The sequence below is a fragment of the Mus caroli genome, chromosome 9, assembly GCF_900094665.2.
Source record: "Mus caroli chromosome 9, CAROLI_EIJ_v1.1, whole genome shotgun sequence".
Taxonomy (NCBI): domain Eukaryota; kingdom Metazoa; phylum Chordata; class Mammalia; order Rodentia; family Muridae; genus Mus; species Mus caroli.
This window is the reverse complement of record NC_034578.1, coordinates 103,063,769-103,076,760: the sequence shown is the minus strand read 5'-3', so window position 1 is coordinate 103,076,760 and position 12,992 is coordinate 103,063,769. Positions and strand designations below refer to the sequence as shown.

Sequence of the window (12,992 nt, the reverse complement as noted above, 5' to 3'; positions counted from 1 at the left end):
CGTGCGCCACCACGCCCGGCTCTACAGAACATTTTTATCTCAAATCACTCCCCTTCCTCTACCCCTGCCTTCCACCAGCCCCTTCCCCCCCCCAAAAAAAAAAAAATTAAAAAAACAATAGACATTTTTGTCTCTGAATTTCCCTGTTTTTGGACTCAGACACTGGTCTTTAGCTTCTTTACTTAGCATGTCTATGTATTCTTGAGGATGGGGTTTAGCATGTCTAGGAAGTATTTTATTTTTGTTAGTGTCTATAACTTAAGGAGGGAAATAACTTTAACACTCCATAAATAGTATCTATTTATACCTAAAAACTGTGTATATAGCATAGCAAAACAAGAACATTTAGCAGGAAGTTGGCACTGAGTGCCTGTGGTTTCTGAGAGGGAAGTGTGAAGAAACAATATGCTGCCTGCCTGTGTGCCTTGCTTCTTCCTTGGTCATTCACTTCCATCATTTGTTCAGTCTGACATCTCCATGGCAGTTCTATCTCAGTCAGCCATGGATGTGACAATCCCACAGTTCCTTTCTCTGTAAGAGACATTGCAGAGGACCCAGCTAGTAGAATAGGAGGTAAAGAAAGGCCCTTGCTATCAAACTGATGACACAGAACCCAGATCATAGAAGAAAACTAGCTCCTACAAGTTGTCTGTGATCTCTGAGCTCAGTATGAGCAACCAAACAGACACATGCATACTAAACAGGATTTTAAGGAAGAGAAGGAGGGCAAGGTGTGGTAGCACACATACCCTAGACAGAAGCTGAGCTTCTGAGCTCAGAAGACCTGGTCTACATAGTGAGATCTGGGACAGCCAGGCCCTGTCTCAGAAACGAGTACATAAGCCAGGTGTGCACATGTCTTTCGTCCCAGGTTTCTGAGGTCAGAGCAGGAGGATGAGGAAGTTCAGGGTAGCCTCTTCTACACATTAAGTATAAGCATAGCTACATGAGATCCTGTTTTAATTTTTAAATTTATATTTTATTTATTTTATGTGTATGATTTCTGTGCTGCATGTACACCCGCATGCCAGAAGTGGGCACCAGATCCCTTTATAGATGGTTGTGAGCCACCACGTGGTTGCTGGGAATTGAACCAAGGACTTGTGGAAGAGCATTCAGTATTTTGCTTCCATGTATACCACTGGAGTACCGAGTAGTCAGTGCTTGAAGGAGCTAGGAAAGGGGGAGTCCCCTGCAACTGGAGAAGAAATCATATTCTACTTTTTCTAGAAGTTTCTGACTTTACTAGCTGGTTCATCCTCATGCATACAGAGGTGCTGTATGAGTTACTTCTGAGCAGGAAATAGGGAACACTAGTCCTAGGTATGTTTTGTTTTGTTTTTGCCTGCTGTGTTGAAAGGTGTCTGTCTGGCTTAAGATTCCCTTTGTAGCTGAGAATGAAATCCTGATCCTCCCACCTCCCAAATGCTAGGTTTACAGACAGGGGTCCAGACCAGACTATTTAGGGTTTTGTTTTGTTTTTAGATAAGTTCTCAACTATATTGTCTAAACTGAATTTACATTTGCAATCCTCCTACCTAAGGCTAGGAGTGCTAGGATTATAGACATGCATTACTACTGACATAATAATATTTAAAATAACAGGACTTAAGGTATAGCCAGTGGTAGAACAATTGCTTATATAGCATATGTATATGCTTAGGACCAATCCCCACTACCACAAAATCTCTATCAGCAATCACTGCATATTTTTTTCTTTTTTGTAGTACTACTATAACTCCTTAACACAGCAGTACTTGTACTGGGATGGCGAGAAGGAGACCTACATGCCAGCTGCAGAGGCTAGCTCGAACCAGCAGACTGGCCTGCCTTCCACAAAAGAGGGAAAGGAGAAGAAAGAAAAGCCCAAGAGCAAAACTGCTCAGCAGGTATGACCTGTCCAAGGACACCATGGTCCTTAGAGAATTAAAGCGACTTCTTCGTTTTGAGTTTATTACACTTAAAGTCAGCTATATTTGGATTCTTAAAAACTGGACTACTGGTCCTGTTGGTACAGGCCTATAATGAAGCAACCTAAGATGCTAAGGCAAAAGTCTCACAAGTTTAGAGCCAGTATGGGTTTCTTTTCTTTCCTCTCCTTTTTTCTTTCCTTTCTTCCTTCCATTTATTTTCTCCCACTAGCATCTTAGTAAAACCCTGTCTCAAAGTAAGTAAACCACTGGTAATACAACTCAGTGGTAGAGTAAAGTGCTTTTTGCACAAGCATGATACAGTCCTCACAACCCAAATTTAAAAATCCAGGCACAGGGAGATAGTTCAGCAGCACATAGTGCTCTTGTGAACAAGCTGAGTTTGAATCCCAGCATTGATGTTGGGCATCTTCTATCTGAACCTCTAGCTCCAGGGAATGTGACACAATTTCCTGTTCTCTGCAGGCACTGCACTTGTACACACAGATGTGCACACATTTACGTAATTTAACATAGTATATAAATCTTTATGTGTTTGTCTACTTGTGTGTGGAATAGAGGTCAGAGACAATTTAAAGGGATCAGTTCTCTCCTCCTGTACCATGGGTTCCAGGAACCAAACACATTACCACTGAGCTATCTTGTGAGTCTAACATAAGATTCCTGTCGGCTTATTGTTAGATTACAGAGAAGTAAGTGCTTTTTGATGGTGTTTGTTGTTTGATACTAGATTGCCAAAGACATGGAACGCTGGGCTAAGAGTTTAAATAAGCAGAAAGAAAATTTTAAAAACAGCTTTCAACCTGTCAATTCATTGAGAGAAGAAGAGAGGAGAGAATCTGCCGCCGCAGATGCTGGCTTTGCTCTTTTTGAGAAGAAGGTAATGGTAACAGGAGTAGCCACACTTTGTAATGGCTGTCTGTGTAACAATTGAGGCTTATGTCTTGTTCTGTTTTCCAGGGAGCCTTAGCTGAAAGGCAGCAACTCCTCCCTGAATTGGTGCGCAATGGAGATGAAGAAAACCCCCTTAAAGTAAGGAAGGGCACCGACTGTGTGTCACCCAGCTGTGCGGTTTATGTCCTGCTTTGAATCTGCTGCATCTTGGCTAATGCAATTCCCTCTTAAAATGGGATGCTTTTCTCTGTCAGTGGGTATTTAGAACAGCGTTGGCACATAGAACCCACACTATGGGCTTTGTTTTCTGTGCCTGAGGTCAGGTGAGATGGACCGATGAATAAAGCCTGAATCCCTAAGCTAAGTCAATTGGCTTTCAAGGCATTTATTTGTAAATAGGATTTGTAATGGTCTGGAAAGAAAATTAGGATAAAGCGACAACTTTTTCCTTGATAGATACTGCGCTAGCTGAGCCTTTGCTTGGATTTGTTGTGTTTGGAGTTTTTATGCACGGTCAGTGGTTTGAAAACAGTTGTCTAAAAAAACCATTTCTTGGGCTCCGTGGGGTTGGTTCTAGAAGGCTGTTCCATTCAGTTGATGAATTGTTTACTACTAAAAGACAATGCAGAGCAATGGAGATTCCCTCAAATTTTGACGCTGTTTTATCTGTGGCATTTCCAATGACCATTGTCATTTTTTCCCCAGAGAGGTCTGGTTGCTGCTTACAGTGGTGACAGTGACAATGAGGAGGAGCTGGTAGAGAGACTTGAGAGTGAGGAAGAGAAACTAGCTGACTGGAAGAAGATGGCCTGCCTGCTGTGCCGACGTCAGTTCCCAAACAGAGATGCCCTGGTCAGGCACCAGCAGCTCTCCGATTTACACAAGGTGGCCTTGCTTCTCAAAGCTTATTGGGGAAGGGAGGGAATTTAATGGGAGTGGTGACTCTGATGAAGGTTCAGTAAACAACCCTCTGTTGCATAGGCACCTAGTGCTGTAGGAGGTGAGAGAGTCATTGTGTCTTCACACACCCCAGGATTTGGTTTCAATGCTATGGTGTATTGATTTGGCCAGAATATAAAACAAAACACTAATGTTATGACATTTCATACTAAAGTAGTCTGAATTCTAAGTGTGCCTGTAAACTCTTTTGTAATAGCAAAATATGGACATCTACCGAAGATCCAGGCTGAGCGAGCAGGAGTTGGAAGCCTTGGAGCTGAGGGAGAGAGAGGTGAATACCTGGATACTGTGTTTGGATGAGAATCCTGACATACCTGCCTTTAATACTTTGTTTTGTTTAGATGGAGTGTTGCTATGTTCACAGGTTGGCCCTGACCCCATGGGCTCATGTCTTCCAAGTGGCTGCCACTATAGGCCTGTACTGCCACACCAGGCTTTTATTTTGCTTTTGTGTTTAGCATTTAATTCTAAGTTCCTAAGCGAAATTAAAGGGTATATCAAAAGCACTTGTCCAGCCATTGCACCTCTGTAAACTGGACTGGCCTGTGTCTGCTGAGCCCCACAGTGGCTTTTAGTCAGGAAAAAATGTTGTTTCCTTGTTTGTCCTGATAATTTAAGCTTCCTTGAGTAATAATGAGGCACTGAATTCAGGAAAGCACTAATGATTTCCCAGTCGTGTAGAAGTGAGGAGTGGCCTGCAAATGATAAACAGGGCTGAGAACTAAGGTTTACTAGTCTGCCGTGCTGTGGGGTTAGTGGTTGGATGAGACAGGGCCAGACAGAATAGTAAGCACAGATAGAGGCCTATACATTAAAAATAATTTTTAAAAAAATGTTTGTTTATTTTATGTATATAAGTACACTGTAGCTGTCTTCAGGCACACCAGAAGAGGGCATTGGATCCCATTACAGATGGTTGTGAGCCACCATGTGGTTGCTTGGATTTGAACTCAGGACCTCTTGAAGAGCAGTCAGTGCTCTTAACTGCTGAGCCATTTCTCCAGCCCACATTAAAAATACTTTCGACATTTCTTGCCCCAGGATCAATCTGAGGTGTCTGTACTCAGAGCTTTTGCTTTCCCCGTTGACTATAATGGCAGCTCTCCGGGGTGAGTCTCTGGGTGGGTCTCAGGAAGCATCTTCAACACTCTCTGTCTCTGGAATTAGACCGTCCAAATGCTACCTGCGGATGGCCAGTTCTGGCCTCCTCCCTCATCCTTAGGACAGTACCAAGCAGTGAGACCAAAAGTGGTAAAGGAAACAAAGGGATTTGCTTTTGAAGTCTAAGTAGTGAGGCTCCAAGTTAAAAGGTACTGCAGGTTAACATCTGCATGTTTAAGACTATGGAAAGTTGAAATGAGGATACTCCTACCTTATTTTTGTTGTTTTCTGTATTAGATGAAATACAGAGACCGAGCAGCGGAAAGACGAGAGAAATACGGAATTCCAGAGCCCCCAGAGCCCAAGCGCAAGAAGCAGTTTGATGCTGGCACTGTGTATGTGATGTGCACCATTTTCCAGTTCATTAGCTAAGGCTCTGGCTGTTTTAAGTAACTGTGTGTTTGCCACTGGCAGGAATTACGAGCAGCCCACCAAAGATGGCATTGACCACAGTAACATTGGCAACAAGATGCTGCAGGCTATGGGCTGGCGGGAAGGCTCAGGCTTAGGAAGAAAGTGTCAAGGCATCACGGCTCCCATTGAGGTAAGTATAGGCTCTGACATTCATGGGTGCTCGGTGTGCAGGTTTGCAGGGTATTAGACAAAGGCACACTTTCCTTGAAACCCTTTCCTCACCTCCCTCATTGTGTCCTTTTACTTTGGGGAGGGAGTTGTTTCACTTTGTTTTTTGAGATAGGGTGTTCCCCCCACCCCTGTGTAGCCATGATTTCCCCAGAACTCACTATGTAGAGAATGCTGGAATTAAAGATGTGTGCCATAGGCCTAGTGCCCTTGTTTAAAGATTAAAATTTGCAGAGATGGTTTATCAGTTGAGAGTGCTTGCTGTTCTGGCCGAGGACCCAGGTGCAGTGCCCTCCCACTTAGGAGTCTGTTATTCCAGTTCCTGTTTTTTGACTCCCTACTCTGGCCTCCACAGGCACTGCACACACATGTGCTCAGACGTATAGGCAAAATATTCATAGACACAAAAATGAGTGAATAAAGTATTTCAGGACCAACAAAATGGCTCAACAGGGAAGCCTAGCGACTTGAGTTAGGCCCCCAGAACCTACATAAAACTAGAAGAGATCCATCTTTGCAAAGTTGTCCTCTGACATGTGTGCACCAAGCCATACATGCCCCACACGCACACGCACTATAACTATAGGTTTTTTTAGTTTTAAAGAAAATTTAAGGCAGATACAGTCGTACAGGCCTGTTTTGAGTGGGGAGGATCCCAAGGCCTAGCTGGTCAACTTAGTGAGACCCTGTCTTGAACCTACGGACCCCAACTCGCTCATCTGAAATTTAAATTTAGGAGGAGAAGAAATCACTCAATTTGTCAGAGCACAAATTGAGACAGTCCTGGGCTCAGAGGCCCAGACCCATTGGCCAAGACAGGAACTGTACCAGAGACTGCCCCACCATGCTCTGGTACCACAACCACTGTCAAGCTTTTCTTGTTTTTATTTTATGCATGCATGTTTCCCCTGTGCATGTGAGTTTTATTGGCATTATCCATCCTGTTGGAATTTGTGCCTATAATTACCTTTCCTGGACCTCAGCAAAATGCTTTAGAGGCCTTACTAGCCACAAATGTCCACTGAACAGGCATTCAGGGGATGAGTGAGCTCATTTTCCTTAGCCACTTTTATCGCCCCAGTCCTTAAAATTCTCCAGGTCCAGTATCAACCCTGTCTTCTCTTTATGGGTAGTTTTGTTGAGTGGTGTGGGTGGGATGAGAAGTGGGTACAGTCCATACTGTGCTTACCAGCTAGTAACAATCTTTTTGTTTCCCCAGGCTCAAGTCCGACTAAAAGGAGCTGGCTTAGGAGCCAAAGGCAGTGCCTATGGGTTGTCAGGTGCCGATTCCTACAAAGATGCTGTTCGGAAAGCCATGTTTGCCCGGTTCACTGAGATGGAGTGAAACTGGGGAAGCAATGCTGAGCACAGGGAGCAAGCCATCTCCTCAGTTGCTCTTACTGCCTGTCTCTAAGGGCATGCCTTGTGCTATTAATAGTTTTAGGGTGAACCACTTCATTCTGAGGGGTTCTCCTACCTTAAATGAACTCCCTTACGTGGGTAAACAACCTTCCTTCCCACCTGAGGGGCTGTGAACAGAGGGGACAATGGGCTTTTTATACTAAGGTGTATATAGTGTAAATGTAATGAGTTTTACATGTTGTAGCTTGTGTTGCGTCCCTACTTCCTGGGGGCTTGAGAAGCTCGGAGTGGTTGTCAACACCAAAGCCACCACTGTCATTTATTGTTGTTATGTCTTTTCTTGGCAATAGCCTTGTGTATATTTGTATATTATACATTTGTACAGAATTTTGGACGATTTTCAGTCTAGCTGCCACATCTGGCTCCTTTACAAAAGAAATACCTTCAAAACTGGGTTTCCTGTGTCTTTATTGAGAGAATGGGTGGTAAAGGCTGTTGAGCCAGTTGGATCTGTGGTTTTTCTTTGTATTTGGTTTGGTTTTGTTTTTTTTGTTTTGTTTTGTTTTTTTAAAGATGAGTTATAAAACCTAGGCTAGCCTTAAGAGACTCATTATGTAGCCCAGACTGGCTTGGTACTTGTGATAATCTTTTGACTCCCTCTACTCCCAGTTCCTAACCATGGCTGGGACTGACTGCTTCTATCCCGGTATTCAGATTCCGGACCTGCCAGGGCAGAGAGTACATGACTAGGTTACTGCTCATCAAAATAGAACCTCCCTTTGTTTTTGCTCTTCACTTTTTAAAAAACAATTTTAGATCTATGTGTATTCATGTAACATCTGTGCATATGTGCATGTTGGTGCCCACAGAAGCCACAAGAGGGCGTTAACTGAAGTTAGGAACTGCTGTGTGGATGTTGGGAATCAAGTGTGAGTTCTCTGAACCACTGAGCCAGCTCCAGCCCTTGTTTATTCTGTCTCACTCTGTAACCCAGGCTAGCCTTGAACTTGGGGTCTTCCTGCCTCGGCTTCATTTATGGGTATGGTCCTCCTTGCCTTGACAGTGGTTCCGATAAAACCTCGTCCTTTGCTGGAATGGAGGTGTCCACACCCCAGCACTCCTCGCCTGCAGGCGGAATGGCTGTGTACGTGTGTGTGGGGCTTCCATCCGTAACACTAGGGCAAGACTTAAATGCAGTGGTAATTGATCTTAAGGCCTAGTGCATGAGAAATGTCATTCTTATGTCTGCATGTAGGTATCTGTGTACCAGAAGTAATGGCAGATCCTCTGGGAGCCCTTATGTGGGTATTGGGAATCAAATTCAGATTTTCTATAAGAGCAACCAGTGCTTAATTGTTGATCTGTCTCTCCAGGTTGTTACCAGGGAAGAGGGAGCAGTTTATATAGCCCTGGCTTTCCTGGAACTCCCTATGTAGACTAGGCTGGACTTGAACTCACAAAGATCCTCCTGCCTTCACCTCTCAAGTGCAGGAACTATGGGTGTACCACCGCAGCTGGGCAGAAAGTGTGGGTGTCCAACTCACATGGGTGCTCTAACAGCCAATGTGAAATTGCTTTAAATCCCACTGATTTGACATTGTCTGTGAAGGTAGTAGCCTCTGTTCAGGCAGGCATGGACTTTACACAGTTGGGATGTACAATCGGAAGGACTTGAAATTGGCCATTCCCCGCCAGCTGAGTAGTTCCCTTGAGAGGAGCGCTGCAGCTTTGCTAGGCAAAGCGAGACCGAATGTAAACCTCCCGAGTGTGGGCATACATGGCAACCACTCAGAGATGAGGCCACGCATTCCCTATGTGTGGCCACTGGATGTGTCAGCTGGACAAGTGTCTGCCCTGGGGACGACCATCCAGTCCTACTCCAGAAGCCTCCAGGGGGAGGGCAGTGACTTTACCACCTGAGCAGCAGTCATAGCAGCCTAATTAGCTGCATCTGACAGCCAGCATGGATGACTTCGGGTGAGTACAGGTAGGATGGGCTCTGGCAGCTCCTAATTACCTGCAGTGGGCTCCTCAAAGCTTGGATGATAGTGTCTGCCCTGCAGAAGACAGCCCGCCCTCAGCCATCTCAAACCTTAGATTGACTCTGCAGCACACCTACAGGAGTACTTGAGTCCTTACACTGCTTGTCAGGGGAAGCCTTTCACATTGTTCTTCAGCCACGCTTGCTACCATGCATCTGAACCCTGTTTTGTTTAATTTTACAGACTTGGGGATCGGGCCTCACACAAGATCGGGTTTGAGGAACCCTGGTACTGTATAGCTCTCACCCCTGATAACTAAGGCTGAAGTCCTAAGGGCACAGATACCCTCCTGCTTTCAACCCCAGTCAGTAGTTACTCTAGCCAGCCTATGGGATGCCTTTCCTCCTAAACATCTTTGATTGGGTTTGAGAAGGTGTGTGCTGCTGAGGTAATGCAAATTCCCCATCAGCCTAGGCTGACCTGCAGGAAGCCTCCAGGGTTTGTGAGTCCAGACTGCCCTTGGCTAGGACAGCTGCTACAGGGCTTTGAGGACCATCCAGGAGCAGCTGTCATGGCTGTGCATCAAACAAGTTTCAAAGCCCAGATGAGTAGCCAGGCCTGAGCTAAGCTCTCCAGGCATGCAAAGTCTGGCTGGGGGATCTCAAGGGTGCCGAGGTCCAGCTACCCCTATTCCGGAGGGGTGAATGCCCTAAGGGACAGGTCCGGAGTGCTCTCAGGAGACTCAGTTCCTGAGAACACAATGCCAAATGTGGCCACAAGGTGGCAGCACTCCATCATCTGCCCAGGCCAGTTGAGCAGTAGTAAGTCTGAAATGCACACTTCTTCCTAAGCTGAAGACAGGGAAATACTGCTAAACTCCGACCATAAAGTACTTTGTCGTCAGGGCTGTGAGCTGCTTAGGGGTCCTCCAAAGCTCCACTAGCTACAAAGATGTTTGCAGTATAGTGTATAATCCTAGCACTTGGGAGATGCTCTGTAGGACTGTTCAAGGTCAGCCCGAGCTACATAGTGAGGCCTTTGGCCTTGACTAAAAAGGGAGGGGGCGGGGTGCTGGAGAGATGGCTCAGTAGATGACTGGGAATGCGTACGGCTCCTGTACAGCACCTACTTTGGGCTGTTGACAACTGCCTCTAACTCTACCTCCAGGGGATCTGACCCCTCTGATCTCCGTGGGCATCTTCACTCACCCACACAGACTCATACACATACACATAATTAAAAATCTTTTTATAACATTGTCACCTGGCAAGGTGCCATGCACCTTTAATCCCAGCATTTGGGAGGCAGAGGTCAGTGGATGTCTCTAAGCTCCAGATCAGCCTGGTCTAGATCGTGAGATCCAGGCCAGCCAAGGCTATAGAATGAGCCCGTTTCTCTAAAAAGATAGAAGAAAAAGGTAGTGCCACAGCACCTAGCTCCGGGGCTGTGGAGCAAGGACTAGGCTGGCCCTGAATACTGTGGCTGCTCCAGTCTCCAAGCAATCCTTTCCTACCCAGGTAAAGTTCTACGGTCGATAAAATGCATTTCTGCCTCGTGTATATACATAATTATTGACTCAGACGTCGTTCACATCAGACCTGAAGCTTGTGGCTCCACCTTCCATGGGAAGTTGCTAGAGCTCTCACATGGGAGCTAGGGAGGCCCACAGGCCTTTCTTTACCCTTTGTCTAAGTGGAGGTGACTGCTGGGGAAGGCTGAAGTCTGATTCCAACCCGGGTACCTTGTCAAACCTCAAGATCGGAGGCCATCAACTCAGGTTCAAGGTTACCTGCTGGGTAGGATGGTGACAGGACTGGCAAGCTGAAAGCTAGAGTCTCAGAGACCCTCTGAGGAGCTGACAGGCCCTCATGTTCACAGCCTGTGGAAACTGTCAGGCCCCAGCACCATACTCTACAATTCTGGAGTGATCTGGGCCTTTAGATGTACCCTCAATACCCCAGGGAGAGAGAGAAGAAAGACAAAGAGCAAGACCTAGAGGATGCTGGGAAGAGAAGCTGGAGAGATCTGCAGCTGCTGCAAGGGGGTGGGAGGCTGAGGGGGCAAGATAAGAAGGGGAGGAGCAGCCAGCCAGAGGGTCTGGGGGAGTCTTCCACTCTGCTCTGAGGCTGCTGAGATAAGACAACTGTGCTGTGGGTGAATTTAGCATGCTAATGAGACACTGTGGGGAAGGGGGAGCTGGGACTCCTACTCACTTCTCAGAGGCTAGGAAGCCCCCTGAGCCCAGGTGTGGTTCCTGCTTCCAGGCTCCCAAGTCCCAGGTGAGCATCAACACCCAGTGTCAAGCTGGACAGACGCTATTTGAGGATGATTCATGGGCGCAATTAAGCTTCCCTTCATCATGCCTTGACTTGATGCCAGAACCAGACTGGCGCACAGGTGTGGAAGCCCACCATAGCCGGCCCTGAGGATGACGCTCTTCCTACTGGGCCGGGAACATGGCAAAGCTAGGGCCATATCTTGAGGGGTACCAGAACCGGGGCTTCCTTCCCCTCCACTTCACCACTGGCTCCGCTGAGAGGTCATCTTCTGCACTCAGGTGGTGTGTGCGTGGACTTAGTCATCTGTAGGGTGGTGGGCTGCACACCAGGAGATGCGATGGGTGGTGATTTCTGCCTACATGGGGTAGAAGGTGTTCAATCATGTCTCCTGGGGTACAAGACCTATGCTCAACTGGAGACCAGGCTGTCTGTGAGCAGCCCACTGCCCTACAGTCATACAGCAGTAGAAGGCAGTATGGATATTTTCCCAGAAGTCTAGAAGTATGCAGGGGCCACTAAATCAAATGCCTGCAATCTAATGTGTAAAGCATGTGTGTCATGTATACCTTCGTCGTCCTAACCATCAGCACATAGGACAGGCAGAGTCATCAAATGTCCTCCCTGTGTGCCAAGCACAGTCTGAAGGGCGTCAGATGTGCTCACCCCTGAAGGAAGACCTCCTCTGGCAACTTGTTGGGGACTAAGATGAAGTCAGGAACTCCCAGGGTTATAGCAGTGCAAATCACTGCCCGGTACACACTCTCCAGCACACAGTCATCCTGCAGGTCCCCTTCTTTGATGTCTTTTTTGGGTTTTTGTGTGTGTGTGTGTGTGTGTTTATGTTTTTTAGCAGGGAGGTTGGGGGGGTAAGGAGGGTAGTTCAAGACAGGGTTGTTCTGTGTAATCCTGGTTGTCCTGGAACTCAATCTGTAGACCAGGCTGGCCTAAATTCAGAGATCCACCTGCCTCCCTCCCAAGTGCTGGGATTAAAGGCATTTGCCACTATGCCTGACCAAAAAAAAAAAAAAATTTTTTTTTAAATGTGTATGGCTGTTTTGCACACATATGTCTATGCACTGAGTGCATGCCCCGGTGCCATTGGAAGTCAAAAGAGGGCAGCAGATCCCCTGGAACTGGAGTTACAGATGGTTGTTAGCTACCATGTGAGTGCTGGGATTGAAACCTGGGTTCCCTGTAAGAACAGCAGTGCTCTTAACTGCTGAGCTATCCCTCTGGCATCCACACACACACACCTTTTTCGGGGAGTGGTTCTTAGACATTCCCTGAACTCCAGAATGAATCAAGAGGGGCCAACCATTGTTCAGCTTCAGAACTGAGTCCAAACTGCAAGAAGACTGGGCTGAGGGGTGGGCCAGGTCCTTAGGTCTCAGAATACAGCAGCCACACCACCCCCACAAGAGAGGGAGAACCCACAGACTGGTAACATTAGACTTCAGCACACCTAGATCAGCAGCTCATACAAATACAGGGCTCTCACCCCGACTCTGGGCTCCAAGACTAGTAGTCTCTGCCATCCCTTCATGACGGCAGGCCGGCCAGGCTTCACTCCTTTCTTCCCCCCTCTCAGAAAAGAATCTCCACAGTGAGCTAGGCTCTTCGCCCTGACAAAAATCTCTATGGTTGAGTGTTCTTTACCTTTCCCTGGATCAGAGCTCCCCCCCCCCCCACTGAGCCCCTTGATGCTGCCCTCTACCAGACTGAAATAGACTCTGGGAGTGCAGTAACCACACACCCTGAGCATCACACACACGCCCCGCCCCGCCCCTCCCCACACGCACACACGGATTTTTCTGGTTCTTATTAATGTAAATGAAATCTGC

At 46.8% G+C, this 12,992-nt stretch overlaps 1 protein-coding gene across 2 annotated transcripts in view; it reads left to right on the top strand.

Annotated features, from left to right (window-relative positions):
• Rbm5 (RNA binding motif protein 5) overlaps positions 1-7,492 on the top strand; it is a 30,275-nt gene extending 22,783 nt beyond the window's left edge. The window contains exons 18-25 of one of the 2 annotated variants that reach the window (XM_021171407.1): positions 1,728-1,889; positions 2,662-2,811; positions 2,892-2,963; positions 3,531-3,710; positions 3,982-4,056; positions 5,184-5,281; positions 5,361-5,490; positions 6,748-7,492. In XM_021171407.1, the coding sequence (XP_021027066.1) occupies positions 1,728-1,889; positions 2,662-2,811; positions 2,892-2,963; positions 3,531-3,710; positions 3,982-4,056; positions 5,184-5,281; positions 5,361-5,490; positions 6,748-6,873 (993 nt within the window). In that variant the 3' untranslated portion in view covers positions 6,874-7,492. The remainder of the gene's footprint in view (positions 1-1,727; positions 1,890-2,661; positions 2,812-2,891; positions 2,964-3,530; positions 3,711-3,981; positions 4,057-5,183; positions 5,282-5,360; positions 5,491-6,747) is intronic. The other variant, XM_021171408.2, reaches the window with a different exon arrangement.
• Positions 7,493-12,992: the final 5,500 nt, after the last annotated feature.